This window comes from Rutidosis leptorrhynchoides, chromosome 11, assembly GCF_046630445.1.
Source record: "Rutidosis leptorrhynchoides isolate AG116_Rl617_1_P2 chromosome 11, CSIRO_AGI_Rlap_v1, whole genome shotgun sequence".
Classification (NCBI taxonomy): Eukaryota; Viridiplantae; Streptophyta; class Magnoliopsida; order Asterales; family Asteraceae; genus Rutidosis; species Rutidosis leptorrhynchoides.
Window position 1 is genome coordinate 10,222,089 of NC_092343.1, and position 17,745 is coordinate 10,239,833.

At 31.7% G+C, this 17,745-nt stretch overlaps 2 protein-coding genes across 2 annotated transcripts; both read left to right on the forward strand.

Annotated features, from left to right (window-relative positions):
• Positions 1-7,512: 7,512 nt before the first annotated feature.
• On the forward strand, positions 7,513-8,816 carry LOC139877061 (flavonol sulfotransferase-like). Its single transcript, XM_071864468.1, has one exon. It carries the CDS (start codon positions 7,633-7,635, stop codon positions 8,629-8,631), a length of 999 nt encoding a protein of 332 aa, XP_071720569.1. The 5' UTR covers positions 7,513-7,632; the 3' UTR covers positions 8,632-8,816.
• A 4,444-nt stretch (positions 8,817-13,260) lies between these two features.
• On the forward strand, positions 13,261-17,060 carry LOC139874292 (uncharacterized). The gene is made up of 3 exons (XM_071861739.1): positions 13,261-14,115; positions 16,821-16,864; positions 16,913-17,060. Exons 1-3 carry the CDS (start codon positions 13,261-13,263, stop codon positions 17,058-17,060), a joined length of 1,047 nt encoding a protein of 348 aa, XP_071717840.1.
• Positions 17,061-17,745: the final 685 nt, after the last annotated feature.

The window sequence follows — 17,745 nt, forward strand, 5'->3', positions numbered from 1 at the left end:
GGATGAATCAACCTCACTTCATCTACGGGAGAAAAGATTGATGCATACAGTTATGCACCTGAAAACACTCGGAACCTAAGTAAACGCTTAAAACGTATATGTGCTAGCTCTTTTGGCGTTGTTATTACCGAAAATAACTTTGCTATTCATTTTCAAAGTAGCAAATTTTGTCACAGCTCCTGCAAGTCAACATCGACTTTTCGTTCGAAACAACCTTATTATAACCTTGATATATATGCGTGCTCTTTTATTGTTACCAGGGAACCTTTTATATTCTACCATATTACCAGCAGACATACCAGTAATCTCGTTGCTCCTTGGTTTAAATCCCTCCGACAAATCACTATATTTATCTATTGAAGTCTCATCATGTACTTATCCACATCTTGTAACAAGAATTGCCATACCAATTACCGGGAATTAGCAATCAGTATTTTGAAATCTCGCAGCATGCCTATGCCAACAGTTATATGTGTACATATAACGTCTATCATCTGGACTTACATGCTTGAATGTGAAGTTTCTGAAAAACACCCCGAACTGCGAACTAGTCATCGAAATGCTGATGAAGCTGCAAAAACCGTAAAACGACATTAATCGTCGGAAGTTTTATGATAAAGAATAGTATATTGTAAAAGCTCAGAAAGGTTGGAACTGGAAAACGGATTGAGCTAACCACGAAGGAGACCGAGGACAAATACAAGAACCATACCATATATTCAAAGAATCCAGGTAATTCTGGATCCAATGAAACCTTCAACGTATATCTTGCTCCGTACTCATGTTAAAATCTTGAGGAAAATCTTTCTTCATCAACCATCGATATTAGAAATTCCAAGATATCATCGTATCTTTCATTATAAATATCCTTAATTTTTCTGAAGATATTTTCATAACTATTCTTATCTGAAATCATTAATTTCTTCTTGCTATCAGTATTACATCATATAGAAACTGTTAGTTTCTATATTCTGTAAACTTTCAAGCTTAAAATATGAATGTTATTGAAGTAATGTTGGGAACTGATGCATGAGTTAGTATAATATAATAACACTTGATCAACGTGATTATATTACAGTAAGTCATACTGAGTTTCTAATGAAACGTGATGATGGTTCACAGTAGATCATACCATCATCATGTGTCATGTTACATAACTCTTTCATTCTGCTTAACTTCTAAACATATCAAGAAAATATATTCTTGATAGTTCTATTCTCAGTGATTCTGGTAATTTGATAAATCAAATCGTGCTATTATGTTCTTTCTTGTTTAGAACATTAAGTTCATTCGAAGTTCTATACTTACAAATTCTGGACCGTTACTCGCCTTACTAATGATCGAGAAGATAATAAAAAGGCAAATAGCTCCAAGATATAAGAGAAAATATAAAGCCCAATAACAACACGGAGGTTACAAACTGTGGATATTAATACGAATAGCAATATAAAGAAACGGGAGAATTAAGAATAGTATCACCCCAAGGTAATAGTAGAAGTAAACAGATTCCTCCGGTGGTAGATGAAAAAGGAGAATGATCAATATGAATGTCAGGAATATATCCAGAATTAAAACTGGATGAAGCATAGTGACTGAGGATTTGGAAGTATGAATTAAAGGATAGAAAATGGGAGTAGTGGGAAATAATGTAACGGAAGAAGTTCATTTATAGTGAAAATACCAGACAAAGCAATCGAGACAGATGATCGCATTTAATTATAGAGATTTTAATTTCCTTACTCGCCGAAGAATCAAATCTTTTTAGATTTTGAAGATTTTCTTTAAATCCCTTGAATTCTGGAATTCAACCCTAACTCTGCCAAAAGTTAAAACGAATCTTTACTTTTCCTATTCCAATCTTTCGTGATAGCTTCATTCGTACTCTTCGAATAATCGATTTTTTTTTTATTTTTTTATCCACATTACTCAATGATGATAAAAATCTATTTATCAACTCATATTCTTCATGAAAACATTTTTATTGTTAGCCATGACGACCTCACTCAAATTTCGGGACGAAATTTCTTTAACGGGTAGGTACTGTGACGACCCGGAAATTTCTCACCAAATTTAAACTTAATCTTTATATTATTCCGACACGATAAGCAAAGTCTGTAATGCTGAATTTCAAAATTTTAGAACTACAATCATATATTCAATTGACCTTCGACTACTCTCGACGATTCACAAACAATTAATTGTAAATAGATATGTGTGTATATATATATAAATAATAATTCAAAATATAATTTGGAGTATTATATGTTGTTATTATTAAAAATAAATATAGGATATTATAATAATTATTATTTAAAATATATCTCTATATATAAATAAAATATATTAAAAATAAATATTAAATGATTTCAATACTCGTTTGATATTTCGATTGATATTAAGCAAGTTAAGTTCAAACTTATGTAATTCTAAAATAAACGGTGATACGACAATGATTTCTATAAATTTTAGGCTTATTAAAAATAAAAATGTATTTAGGAACTATTTGATAAGTTTTAACACTTTTTATATTTCCCTCATAAATGAGAGGGACAATTGATGTAATTTTTATTTAATAAATAAATGATCGAATTGTATACCATAATGACTAAAATAAATAAATATAGTTAATATAAAAATATGAGATTTTTCTGAACGCTTTTATCCGCCACTGATTTCGCCCGATACACTATCCGTGGAAACTGTCCGTTGAGTAAATTGAAAATATGGGCTGCTGAACTGTGGTGCTTGTGAAATTGTGTGATTCATGTGACTTAATTAACATATTATAATTATTATTACGATTCATTATTATTGGTTTATTATTATTAAAACATATAGATATATATATTATATACACACTAGTGATTTGTTGTGGACTCAATTATCAAAAGGAGACCAGTAAACTACTCCCGTGTTTTAAAGCAAATAAAGTCACCTTTCACTGTATTTGGTTGTTGTTTCCACCATCTTAATAATACATGTACACATATATGTTAGAGAGATATGCCAACTTACATACATAACCAAACCATCTTCTTCTTCCTCTTACTTCTAACTTCGAATACTACTTCAAGACTACCATGGTTCTTCTATTTTTAAATTCGATAACTATACAACCGATCATCATCATCAACTCTCTGTTCTATATCTTGTCGGGAACTATCTTGGAAATCTTTGGTCACCATCACCGACATCCAACAACACTCGTGAAAACACCTTGAACAACCGTTCCCATCAACAATCATTAAACCTCCTTCATCAACCCACCATTGACCTATATCCATCACCACAATCCATCATAAACCACCACCTTTGTCTCTTTCATTTGATCATAACCTGTAAGTCAGCAGCCATGAGAGTGGTATCCATTTTGTTAAGGTATTTACAATATGACTCGTGATGTTCCTGCCTCACTACACGTACGAGAATAAAAGCTTCCATGTGTTGTTTTGCTAATAGTTGATTATCTTTTTATTCAAAAAGCTTGAGCAGTTTGAATAAACAATTCCAAAACCCATTTGTTTCGTAATTTCTACTACCCGATGGAACATCAAGCTTCAACACCATTATCAAATCAACCATCAACCACCTTCACAACTGAACCACCATCATCATTATTTTTTTTTCTTTGGCTTCGTGTTCCTGCTCGCTAACTCACAAAACCGAACACCATCAAGGTTTGTTGCTATTACGATGCTTCTTCATTTCTGATATACTTCTGTCCAAACAACCATGAACAACCATCAACAACCAAACTCGTGAAACCGCTGCTACATTCACTATTTCTGTTTAAACTGAATTGATACGGTTTACGTTTCTGTTTCTTGTTCTAATCGAAAAGATCACCAAACCAAAATCATCATGTACATCACCACGACAACTTGCTGTTACAGCTGCTTTGGTATCTGTTTCCATTTAAAATTGATTGGTATTAGCTTTTCAAATTTGATAAGGCATGTTTCCCTTTCTCTCTTTCTTTTTGGACGACAACTCCAATATAAATAAACCCCACTTGACCGACATAATATGAGTCACTTAAAGTGACGTGGTGATACATAATAAATGACACATGATGTGGATGTTAAATAAAAAAACTGCATTTTTTTCTTCTCTTTCGGTTGAGATTCAACAGGCCACGAACGTTTTTATTCTTCTTTTGGGCTCATTATTTCGCTAGTTGGACAGCCATATAGTTTGCCTATTTGGGCCGCTTATTTATTTCTTTGGTTGGGCCGGTTCTGGATAATATTGGGCCGAGAGATTTGTAACATGATGATTATGGTTTAGTTATGATGATGATAGTGGATGATGACGATAATTAGGATTGGTAAAATGATGAGTATGTTATGATCATGATTATGATTTGATGATACGGTTTAGATGGTGATGATGAGAAAAGTTGATGATTACGATGATGTTGATATAGGTAGATGATGATCGTAATGATGTAGTATGATGATGATGTTCGAATGATAATTATGATTATACTTATGATTATAATTATGATTATGTTACGATTAGGATTATGATGATACAGTTAAATAAAATGATGATGATTTCGATAATAGGAGTTAAGATGATGATGATAATGAATAATAGATGAAGATGGCGTAACAGCAGGTTAAATTTTTTGAGTATGGGATTAATTCAAAAACAGTTCAACAGAAAATTGGTTTAGGTGTGTGTTTGTGAAATGAGAGGTCGTTGGTTCGAGCCCGGACTCGGGCATTTTTTTTTAGAAAAATATGTTATCGGGTTAGCGGGACATCGCGGGTTCAAACCCGAACTTGGACATTTTTTTATAAGAGCTACTTCTATGAGGTAGTTATTTATATTTTTAGTTATTTATTATTATTATTATTATTATTGTTATTATTATTATTATTATTATTATTATTATTATTATTATTATTATTATTATTATTATTATTATTATTATTATTATTATTATTATTATTTATCTAAGAATTATTAGATACATAATATATTAGTATTACATAAAATTATAGAATAAATGTATTAACACTAATTTTATAAATATTTACATATAATAAATTATTGATTTTCAACCTAATACTAATCACATATATATATATAAAACTATCTAGATATTTATTTATTTTAAATGAATATACAAACTAAAAATATAAGATATATAATTTAAGATATAATATATAAATTAGTTCGACTACAATTATATGTGTTAATATATATATAAATGATATAGGTTCGTGAATTCGAGGCCAACCCTGCATTGTTCAGTATCGTCGTATGCATATTCTTACTACAAAATATCGTATTGTGAGTTCATTTGCTCCCTTTTACTCTTTACATTTTTGGGACTGAGAATACATGCGCTGTTTTTACAACTGCTTTATTAAATGCTTTTGAAATATATTTTGAACTGAGAATATATGAAATGCTTTTATAAATGTTTGACGAGATAGACACAAGCAAAACATTCCTCGAATGAATTATTATGCAGACAGAAGTTCTGTTGATTATTATTGAATTATGTGGACATGATAGTTGCCACCATTGAATTATGTGGACATGATAATTGCCACCATTGAATTATGTGGACAGGATAATTGCCACCATTGAATTATGTGGACATGATAATTGCCACCAATTGAAGTGAATGTTATATATCGAGAGAATGATTTTTATACACAGGTTATGTGTATTAGTTTTTGTGCACGAGATATGTGTACGGTTACTAAGATTTATGAAAAAGGATTTCGTACACGAGAAAGGTGTACTGTATTTAAAAGATATCGCATGTGCATTACAGGTGGGTATAGGATTCGGGCACATTTGTACCATGCAGGATTTAAATATTGTGGTCTATCAAAATGATGAATTTTATTGTTTTATGATAAACCTATGAACTCACCAACCTTTTGGTTGACACTTTAAAGCATGTTTATTCTTAGGTATGAAAGAAATCTTCCGCTGTGCATTTGCTCATATTACATGGAGTCGTTCATGGCATATAGAGGTCAGAACCTCGCAATGGGACCAACTGTTGAAGACTTCGTCCAGATGGATTAGGACGGGTCACTACATTAGGGTTTAGGGTTTAGGGTTTGGTGTTTTGGGTTTATGGAATAAACCCAAAACACCAAACCCTAAACCCTAAACCCTAAACTCTAAATCGGGCTAAATTTCACTTCACAAAACATGAAGAAAAAAAACGTTCATATTCTTCACGAACAATATTATCTTGAATGTTATTTTTGTCGATCGTTTTCCCGCCTAAATAATAACATTCATCACGAAGTGTCTCTTCTAAATGTTCATATTTTCGTGTGATCTTGATGCCGGAAAAAAAAAATTCAAAAAAAAGTTTTTTTTGCTTCCCCCCGCTTGGTTACTACCCCATTGATCCTACCCATATATATATATATATATATATATATATATATATATATATATATATATATATATATATATATATATATTTATTTTTGGATATATTTATATCATCTATAATCTATATAAAGATGAAGTTATAAAAAACCCCATGATACATAACTTGAATATACAAATACAAATATAGAATAATATAATCATAGTATAGGTTCACATTAAAATAATAAAATCGTGAGATAAATAAAAAAGGAGACGATATAAAATCCTCATCATACATGTAGACACACTAAAACAATAGAAGATACATGATATTTAAGAAATTCAAAATATATTCTATATACATTGTCATGTAGATAATCAAAACTTGACCAAATAAAACCATTTTAACCATCTTTTAATAATATGGTGTGTTTCTCTAATCGTATGATGATTAATATGAAAAAATAGAGATGACATACATATTTATATAGGTACAAAAAAATAACTTACTTCATTAAGAAAATGAAAGGTTCATATATTTATTACTCATTAATTAGGTGAAAATTAATTTATGACTTTTTAATTTTATAAAAATAATCATAATTTAGACTATTAATCATATATGTAATATATATTAAATAATATATACAATTTATTTATAATAATTCAACTATATTTAATATACTGTATTTAATATATGTAATCTGTATTAAATTAGTTGGGTTAATAGTTATATTTATGACTCTAGGAGTCACTTTTTATAGATATATAGATGAGTAAAGAAAGTCAATAAAAAAGACTACTAATCCAATGCACACTTTTCTTAATTAAACTCGTTAAACTTAAGTATGATAGTAACTGATCATTAACTAAAATATCCTGGCTTGAATGGATAGTGGTTTATTTTCGCGCTACAACTAGCAGCCCCTTACTAGTCAAAAAGGCTAGCGCGCAAGGGCTGATCCGGCCCGGGTTAACTTTTTGGGAAGCCCGTCCCCACCGTGCTCACGGCCCGGCTGGCCTGCCTGCGGTAGTGGGAATTATCCCGTTCCCTGGTCAAAGACTTGGTTGGATGCGGGATCTACTCCACGAGCGCTACGAAAAGGTTGCGAGATCACTTAGCTGGACGTTAGGAGAGTCAAGGGGGCCTACATAGTTGGTCAGATTTATGTCCATTTGGTATGGTTTTCCCTATAAATACGAAATAGAATAGATAGCAAAAGATGCAAGAAACAAATAAACTTCTTCACATCTACACAAACAATAATCAGCCTTACCATGTCAAAAACTGAAGATAAAGAACGCAAAAACGATCACATGGCGCATCTTGCTGATCGATATAAGGATAAGTTAACAACGCTTCCAGATAAGAAAGTCCCGCTGTTTGGAAGCTTATACATGTATCAAGGCTTTTGGTACAAATGTAACAAATTACAAAACATTTTCTCCATTGAGTCTTTGCTTTTGGCTCAAGAAACTTTCAAAGCTCATCCAGCCGATATCTATGTCACTACATTTCCAAAATCCGGCACAACATGGATCAAGTCGCTTGTGTTTGCAACAGTAAACCGAACAAGGTACAAAAACAACACTTTCTCAACACACCCTTTATCCAGATCTAACCCCCATAAATGTGTACCTTTCATTGAAACCGAACTTTATAGAAACACACCTAATTACCCCGATGAACATTCGCCACGTCTTTTATCTACTCATACATGTTACACATCGTTGCCTCAAACTATTGTTGATTGTGGTTGTCGCATAGTTTACATGTGTAGAAACCCTAAAGATGTTTTGGTCTATTTTTTTCACTTTTTAAGCAAAATGAGAAACAAATATCAAATTCCTGAAATCAAACTAGAAGATTTATTTGAGACGTTTGCTAATGGTAGCATAATGTACGGACCTTACTGGGATCATGTGAAAGGGTACTATAAGGCAAGCATAAAACACCCGACGAGAATTCTGTTTTTAACATACGAGGACATGACAAGGGACACTGCGAACGGTGTGAAACGTCTAGCTGAGTTCTTAGGCGTCCCTTTTACAAAAGAGGAAGAGGTTTATGGTTCCGTGGATGATATTGTGAGGCTTTGTAGTTTGGAAAATTTAAAGGACGTTGATAAGGATGGTTTATCTCATGGTATACCTAATGAAACATTCTATAGGGAAGGCAAAATTGGAGATTGGGCTAATCATCTTACTAGTGAAATGATCGAAACTTTAGATCAAATCACAAAAGAAAATTTTCTTGGGTTGAATATCTCATTTTAATTAATTTTTTTTTTACATTATATCGTATGGTTTGGATCTTTGGAATTAAACAAGGGGAGTAGGTCCGTGCGCCGCTGCGGTTACTTACGATCGTTTAATACCAAGTATAAAAAGTAATATAATAATAATAAAATAATAATAATAATAATAATTGTATTTGATAAAGACTGTATAAAAGTTTATGTTGTACTTGTTATAAAATATCTAGATTGGATGTTAATTTTATTATTATTATATTTCTTGCATAGTAATATTTTATGCTATAAATAGACATGTATGGTAGCCATTTAAGGTGCACCATTTCTCTTGAAATATCAATATCAATATTTCTTCTCTCCTTCTTCTCTCTTTTTCTCTCTTTGTTCTTATAACCATTAAAGGTAGTTATAAGCCTACTGAATTATAACAGTACTGTAGTAATTGTGATATGTAGGGTAATTGTGCTAAAAGTTTATGTTGTACTGTAGTAACTTCCGATTTGATATTTGTTTTTGTTTTTTATGTATTGTATTGATGAAGTTGTAATTGCTCTCATATATAATTTGTGAGTTTGGTACGTTTACGTGTATTGTAATGGAATGTGTTTCTATATACTCTTTGTAAAGTTGAATAAACATGTGTGTTTATTGCGAACAAAAATGATATTTAAATCTAGGGAAAATAATGGAACAAAAATGATATTTAAATCTAGGGAAAATAATAGCTGCAAAAGTATGCAGCTTAGTAACTGCAAATACCTTTCAACTGCTGTTCTCCTGTGCTAAAATATGGAATTCGTGGATGTTATTCCAATGATTCAACGAAAAAACAGGTTTACAAGGATTGTTAAAGTGGGTATTAGAGGTATACCTTTCGACTGCTGTTCTCCTGTGTGCACAATCGAATCGGTGAAGAACATTGGAAGAGTCATTCATATTGACCAAAACACTCACAATCTTGTTAATCCGGAAATCATGTACGCCCTTATTGAAACCAACGATTCCGGTAGAATTGCCCAATTTGTCACTGCAAACCTAATCGGTGACGAGACTTGCAAGATGTGGGTTGAAGAAATTAATCAAGATGACCCGATCGAAATCATATCAAACGAGTTAATCAGAGATCACAACAATTTCTTGTTAGGTACAATTGATGAAAATAATAATCAAGATATTAAACCGCCATCTCCGCCGGCTTCTGAGCAGGTAATACCAGAAACCCCACCGGTTTCTCCAAAGGGTGACCCACCGATTTCAAAATCTCATTTTCCAACCGTTGCAACTCTTGACCCACTTTCCGAAACTCCCAAAAAACAAACTAGTCCTGTTACTTCAATCCAAAGAGAACTACACTTTTCATTGGAAAAGGTTACAAGTGCATTGAACAAAGAGAAAAGTAAAGCTGGAGAGGAGTTAAAAAAGACTCTTTTTATATCCAAATCCTGTAACGTACCAAATACCCCTTTGTTAAAAAAAAAAGTCAACAACTATTAATCTCTCACCCAATAAAAATTCGACACCTTTCAATTATAACCTCAAAGACTATCCTACCCTTTCCAATAATTCTTCAAAAAACAAACAAAAAATTGATCAAAAACCTTTTGTCAGTTTCCAGTCGATCAAAAACACCTCTTTCATTAACAATGATATTTCTTTTGCAAAAAAGGTAGCAATTCATGAACATCAACAATCAAACGATCAATGTATAAGTGATGACTGTCGTAATTCTTGTGAAAAAGCAAAACAATGTTGTCCAATCAATAACAATATTGAAGAACCTTTCATAGTGAGCAAAAGATCAACAAAAAACAATAATCTCAATTGGATCGTCGATTCTCCTGATTTATCTCAAGCGTTCGACACCACTAGTGAGATTAACCACGTAGTAGGTCACGAAACTACTCACAAAAAAAGCAAGCTCACCGGCAAGCAATTCGGGGCCAAAAAGTTATCTTTCAAAGAGGAATTGCAAAATTTTAGCTACTTTATGCAAGACGTGTGTGATGACCCAGAAATTTCGACTAAATTTAAACTTAATCTTTGTATGATTAACATTTCCGACACGATAAGCAAAGTCTGTAAAACTGAATCTCAAAATTTTTGAATTACTTTTATATATTTAAATACCCTTCGATTGTTTTCGACGATTCGCGAACAATTATATGTAAATAGATACATATATACTATAACATGAAAAGGTAACAATGTATTAATTGTTTGATACCGTACATTAAACTTATTGATTTAAATATCTATTTGAATATATATGATTTCAAGTTATTTAGTAAACGATAATAACATTAGATTATTGATTCGATTGATATTTAGATAAGTTAACTAAAACGTTTAAGATGAACCAGTAAAACACTAATTTGCTACAGTGTTTTCAAATTGCCACATTACTCAAAATGCTACAGTGTTTTCGAAAATCACTATTTACTACAGTGAAATTGACTTTGCTACAGTGAATTGCTACAGTAAATGTATTTTAACAAATAGTGAGACGATGATTTATAGAAGTAAATGACCAAAACACTCAAACGTATAAGATACACTTTGAGTGACATAGTTTATGGATAATTTAAGGCTATATTTTGACAAAGGTACGTGACACGAAACGTAAAATGCAAGTTTTCTAAATGTACGAAAGGACGTTTGAAAAACCGGAACCGGGACATAAGTCGAGTGGCGTCATACGACTTATCGGAACAAAAATTACAAGATAACTATGCACGTGAATTTAATATAATATATAATTAATTATATAAATTAAATATATTATATTTATATATATAATATAAAATTATGTCGACAAACAAGAAGTTAAAAATTTGTGAGCTGTCCCAGGGTGCCATGCGATCGCATGGCCTTGAAGCACAAATCCCATGCGATCGCATGGGGTGCTTTTTCAGAAAATGTTCTATAAATTGATCGAGTTTCTGGCTTAATTATCACACAAACATACACAAATATACATATTACTCCGTATTTATTTTAATTATTTATTATTATTATTATTATTATTATTATTATTATTAATAATAAGATTATTATTAATCTTATTATTTTTATTATTAGTATTATTATTTTTGCGATATAAAAATAATAATGTACATAAAATATTACGACGGAGTGCTGTCCAAGTAATTTTCAAAACAAGTTTCCGAGCGAGCTAGAGCTAAGGAAAATATGGGTTATTGCCAAGGAAATTATGGGTAATGTTCGGGGGTATTTTTGTGAATCAAACCTCGTGTTTATCATCTCCGATGCGTCTACGTGCTTTCCTACAATATTGTATATCAATATTAAACAGTGAGTTTCATTTGCTCCCCTTTTAAATGCTTTTGCAATATATATTTTTGGGCTGAGAATACATGCACTTTATTTTAAACACAATGGATACAAGTACATACTAAATTCTACACTGAGTTTGAACCGAAAATCCCTTAGCTTTGGTAACTAGTAACTGCCAGTTATAAGAACTGGTGGGCGCGAGTAGTAGTATATGGATCCATAGGGCTTGATATCCCCGTCCGAGCTAGAGCACTAGCCTTTTAACGGACGTATGCTATTTGAGAAGCGTACACGTTGGTTTGCGTGTATTATTAAGATGATTATACAAAGGGTACAAATTATATAAACGTTAAAGTTTAGTTACGAGGGTGCTCAATTTTGTAGAACCGATTGATAAACGTTTCAGATGAAACAACTGAAATCTTGTGATCCACCTTTTATGTAAAACCTATTGATAAACGTTTTGAATAAAACAACTGAACTTTTGTAATCCACATTGATATACGGATTATGTGTAATATTAAAACTATGAACTCACCAACCTTTGTGTTGACACTTGAAGCATGTTTATTCTCAGGATTCTAGAAGTCTTCCGCTGTTTGCTTATACGTGATACAAGATATGTGCTTGGAGTCATACATGCTATATACAAGAAACTTGCATTCACCAAACCATTACCATGTATCTTATTTTGACTGTATTGTCAACAGATGTATTATTGTAAATCATTTAAATGGTGATTGTCTATACGTAGGAATCATCAGATGTTAAAAACCTGGAATTTATATATTCATTTATGAAATACCTTTTCAAACGAATACAATGTTACAAAATGTATCACATAGAGGTCAAATACCTCGCAATGAAATCAATGAATGACGTGTTCGTCCATATGGATTTGGAGCGATCGTCACAACGTGGTAGACGAGGAGTCTCCAAAACCATGAGAATTGCCTCGTGGAATACCCGCGGCCTCGGGAACAAAGAAAAAGGTCAAATGGCGGGATCTTTAATCAATTCACATCAAATTCAATTCCTCGCGATCCAAGAAACAATGGTCAAAGTTATATTCAAACCCATTCTTAATGAAATATGGAAGCATTTTCCATTCGATTCGGTTCAATAAGAAGCTCGAGGTCGTTCGGGTGGTTTATTGTCAATATGGAGAACCGACTTCTTCAATCTTGTCGAAAGTTGGAAAACTAGATATTGGATTGCCACTATCATAAGTTACATCTCTACTAACCAAATCGTTTTAATCATCAATGTGTACGCCCCGCAACTAGAACATCGCAAGATTCATGTTTGGTCCCAATTAAGTAGAATTGCAAACGGATGGCCGGGCCCTTTATGCATTATGGGCGATTTTAATTCGGTCATGTCTTCTTCCGAAAGATTACGAGAAGTTATTGATCCCATTGCAATTGCTTCTTTTAATGAATTTGTTACTAGTGCTAATTTACTTGATCAAGCATTAGTAAACGATGACTTTACTTGGGAAGGACCTCTTGGTAAGTTTTCCCGCATTGACAGAGTCTTGATTAATCCTTCTTGGGCTCTTTATTGGCCCGAAGCTATTTTACAATCGGCTGACCCAGTTTCATCAGACCACAAACCCATTATCTTAGGCAAAAAAATATTGGATTGGGGCCCAAAACCTTTCAGGTTCAACAACGATTGGTTATCAAAACAGGGCTTCTTATCCTTTTGTGAAGTTAAATGGGCTGAGTACACAACTCAGGGGTGGGTAGCCTTCATTGTTAACAAGAACTTGCGCCTGCTAAAAAATGATATCAGAGAATGGAATGTTGCAAACAGAGATGCATTGCAGTCTCAATTTGGTCAGTGCGTCTCAAGTATCAAAGTATTAAAGGACGCTTTCAAACAGAGGGATCTCCTTCCAATCGAACTACTAGAACTCACTTCACTTAAAGCTTTAAAGAAACATGTTAGTAGAAAGATTGATTCGAAAAGAAGAATTCAAGCACGCTTCCGATGGTTGAAATTAGGTGACAAAAATTCTAAATTATTTCATCTCGTTTCTCGAATCAAATGTCAATCAACTTATATTGCCGGTATGCAAGTTAATAATAGTTGGCAAGAGGACCCTGCTACAGTTAAAGAACATTCTGTCTCTTTTTTTGAAAACTTATTTTCGCTACAACTGAATAATGGCCCCACTGTTAATTGGGTCGATTTAAATCTTGCCCAAGTTTCTCTTCAATGCCGCGAAAGCCTCGTGAAAGGACCCGTCCTAATCCATCCGGATGAAGTCCATATTGATTATAAACGATTCACAACAGTTGATTACATTGCGAGGTACTTGACCTCTATATGATACATTTTACAAACATTGCATTCGTTTTTGAAAAGACAACCTTTCATTACATCAAAAGTTGACAACATGCATACCATTTCGTAATATATCCTACTATAATTGACTTAATAATAATCTTGATGAACTCAACGACTCGAATGCAACATCTTTTGAAATATATCATGAATGACTCCAAGTAATATCTCTAAGATGAGCAAATGCACAGCGGAAGATTTCTTTCGTACCTGAGAATAAACATGCTTTAAAGTGTCAACTAAAAGGTTGGTGAGTTCATTAGTTTAACATAAATAATCATTTCATAATTTTAATAGACCACAAGATTTCATATTTCCATTTCTCATAAACATACGTCCCATGCATAGAGACAAAAATATCATTCATATGGATTGAACACCTGGTAACCGACATTCACAATATGCATATAAGAATATCCCCATCATTCCGGGATCCTCCTTCGGACATGATATAAATTTCGAAGTACTAAAGCATCCGGTACTTTGGATGGGGCTTGTTGGGCCCGATAGATCTATCTTTAGAGTTCGCGTCAATTAGGGTGTCTGTTCCCTAATTCTTAGATTACCAGACTTAATAAAAAGGGGCATATTCGATTTCGATCATTCAACCATATAATGTAGTTTTAATTACTTGTGTCTATTCCGTAAAACATTTATAAAAGCAACGCATGTATTCTCAGTCCCAAAAATATATATATTGCAAAAGCATTTATAAAGGGAGTAATGAAACTCACTCTACAATATTTTGTAGTAAAAATATTCATACGACGAAACTGAACAATGCAAGGTTGGCCTCGGATTCACGAACCTATATCATTCATATATGTATTAAAACATATTCTTGTAATCAAATAAATCTATATATTTTTATTAGTGATGTAATTGTTATATTTAATAATTCAGAAGTTTTATTATTTATTATTTATTTTTATTTTGTACATAATAATAGTAATATAGTTAAGTTAAGTATATTGAATATATCTTTATATACAATCTACAATTTTTATAATAATATTCTTAACCAAGTCTTTAAAACTTCTATTTTTATAATTATTATTATTTTAATAATAATAATATAGATATTACAGATAATAATAATGTTTGTTTTCAAGGATTACAAAAAGATAATTTTTGTAAAAAAATGACATTAATGATAATAACTTTTAATAATAATAATAATACTAATAATTGATAATTCATATTAATGATAATATTTGTAATAATAATGTTAATACTTATTTTAGTAATAAAATGATAAAGATCATAATTTAAATGATGATAATATTAATTATAAGTAAATTTATAATACAAAAGTTTATGAACGTTACTAATAGCAATATTTATGAAAATAATAATAAATTGTATTGTTTTGAGAATAATTATAATAATAATAATCATAATCATAAAAATGATAATAATACTTAAAATGATAAAATTAATAATAATAATAGTTATATAAATAATACGTATAGTAATACTAATGATAATAATTCCTATAATACTTATAGGTATAATAATAATAATAATTATTATAATATAAATAATAACAATAATATTCATAATACTAACAGTAATAATTTTAATCATAATAATTAATAATATAATAATAATAATAATAATAATAATAATAATAATAATAATAATAATAATAATAATAATAGTGGAAATAAAATTAAAAGTGTATACCCTTAAAAGCTTTGTCTAAAAAGAAAATGCTTCAGACGAGACTCGAACCCAAGACCTGTCGTTCAACCCATCACTGCCTAACCATTCCTCTGTTATTGGTTTTATGATTTATAACCTGAATCTAATGTATATAACTCGTATAGGCTCAACTTCTTTCAGCCCACTAGCAAGTTGCATTAATCGGTCCAATAGCAAGCCCTTTTAATAATTAATTGAGGTCTAATAACCATTTAGCCCAACATTCAAAATAAGCCCAAGATGATATATGTTTTTAAAACGTGAGTTTGGTAGCAGGATCACCTGCGTATGTCAACAGGAACCAGTAAAAAAATATCGTAACAACAACCGATTCACGGTAGAGGTTTCTATGGTGTCTTGTTCCGGTTGGCAGTGGTACTCATCGACATAGTATCATCATCATCATGGTTTATTTCGTTTCACTGTTCATCGTCATTTTCTCATATCATCTTCGAAACCGTCCTCATCATCATCCTTATTATGAAGCCACGATTATCATACATCAACATCACTGTTATTATCAACATATCGTCATCTTCATTAACTCATTTATCTTTCATCAAAGTCGCTTGTAAACATCATCCTCTTCACGTCATCAATGTAATCGTTTCATCGAATGGGTTTTGGTGGTTTGGTCTTGACAACAAGAACACGGCAGCAGTAGCAGCAGTTAGCTGTAGTTGATGGTGGTTAACTCGTTGACTACAGTAAAAAGTAAATGGGTTTCGATATATGGTGTGAGATTTAAGGTGGTGATGGCGTGTGGTCGATGAAGAAAATGGTGAAGTTTGTAGGGTGTCGATGTTTAATGGGCTTGAAAAATAAAATAAATATAGCCTGGATAATGAAATATTAACGCAGGTATTGCTGGATAATTGGGTCTGTTTATGTGAAGAGAACCATGAGTAAAACAGATAATTAGTGATGGTTTGGTTGGTGTTAACCCACAACAGAAAAACAGAAACGAGTTGTGGTGGTGACTCGTTGGAAGCAACAAACATGAAATGGGTTCTTGGGTTTGAAACTGAACTAGCGGGTTTTGACTTATTGAGGGTGGTGATTGTTCGTGTAGTAATCGGTGATGGTGGTCTTCTGGGTTGAAGAATTTGCCCGTTTGATTAGGAAAATTATGAGTACAATAAACGCGAGGATTTAGAGGCATGCGAATAGTTTTTGGAGTAACTTTCTTTATTTGTTTTTGTGGTGATAGCAATTCTCTAACGGACATGGTTGATTATGGTGGTGATTGATAAGAACGTTATGTAGTAATTATTGTTATTGGGTTTGTGAAGAAGTGTGAACCACAACTTGTTTTAGTAGAGAAAGTATTCAAATAAGAAAGAAAATAGAAAGATGATGGTGCTCTGTGATCAATCAGCCAGCGCATATATATATATATATATTTATATATATATATATATATATATATATATATATATATATATATATATATATATATATATATATATATATATATATATATATATATATATATTATGTATATATGTAGATAAGAGAAAATGATAGATTGGTAGATGGAATATTTGACAGATGCCACTTAAAAGCAATAACAGTATTCAGAATTTTATATTTAACTAACCCATGTGCAGAAAGAAAATAAATAGAAAGAAAACAAGCCACTTTTCTTTTTCTAATTATTAACTCTCTCGTTAATGTTGAATGATTATATCCTACCGACAGTTTTCACGGACTATTATTTTATACCCCATTGTTAAATCAGTGGCGGATAAAAAGTACTCAGATAAACCCCAAATTTTTAAATTAA

What these genes read in the sequence shown, in the direction of transcription:
- LOC139877061 (XM_071864468.1), top strand. Translation starts at nt 7,633, where the DNA reads ATGTCAAAAACTGAAGATAAAGAACGCAAAAACGATCACATGGCGCAT.
- LOC139874292 (XM_071861739.1), top strand. Translation starts at nt 13,261, where the DNA reads ATGGGCGATTTTAATTCGGTCATGTCTTCTTCCGAAAGATTACGAGAA. An exon ending in TCGATTTAAATCTTGCCCAA is followed by an intron (nt 14,116 to 16,820) that starts GTTTCTCTTCAA and finishes ATATTAACGCAG; the next exon opens with GTATTGCTGGATAATTGGGT. An exon ending in TTATGTGAAGAGAACCATGA is followed by an intron (nt 16,865 to 16,912) that starts GTAAAACAGATA and finishes AACCCACAACAG; the next exon opens with AAAAACAGAAACGAGTTGTG.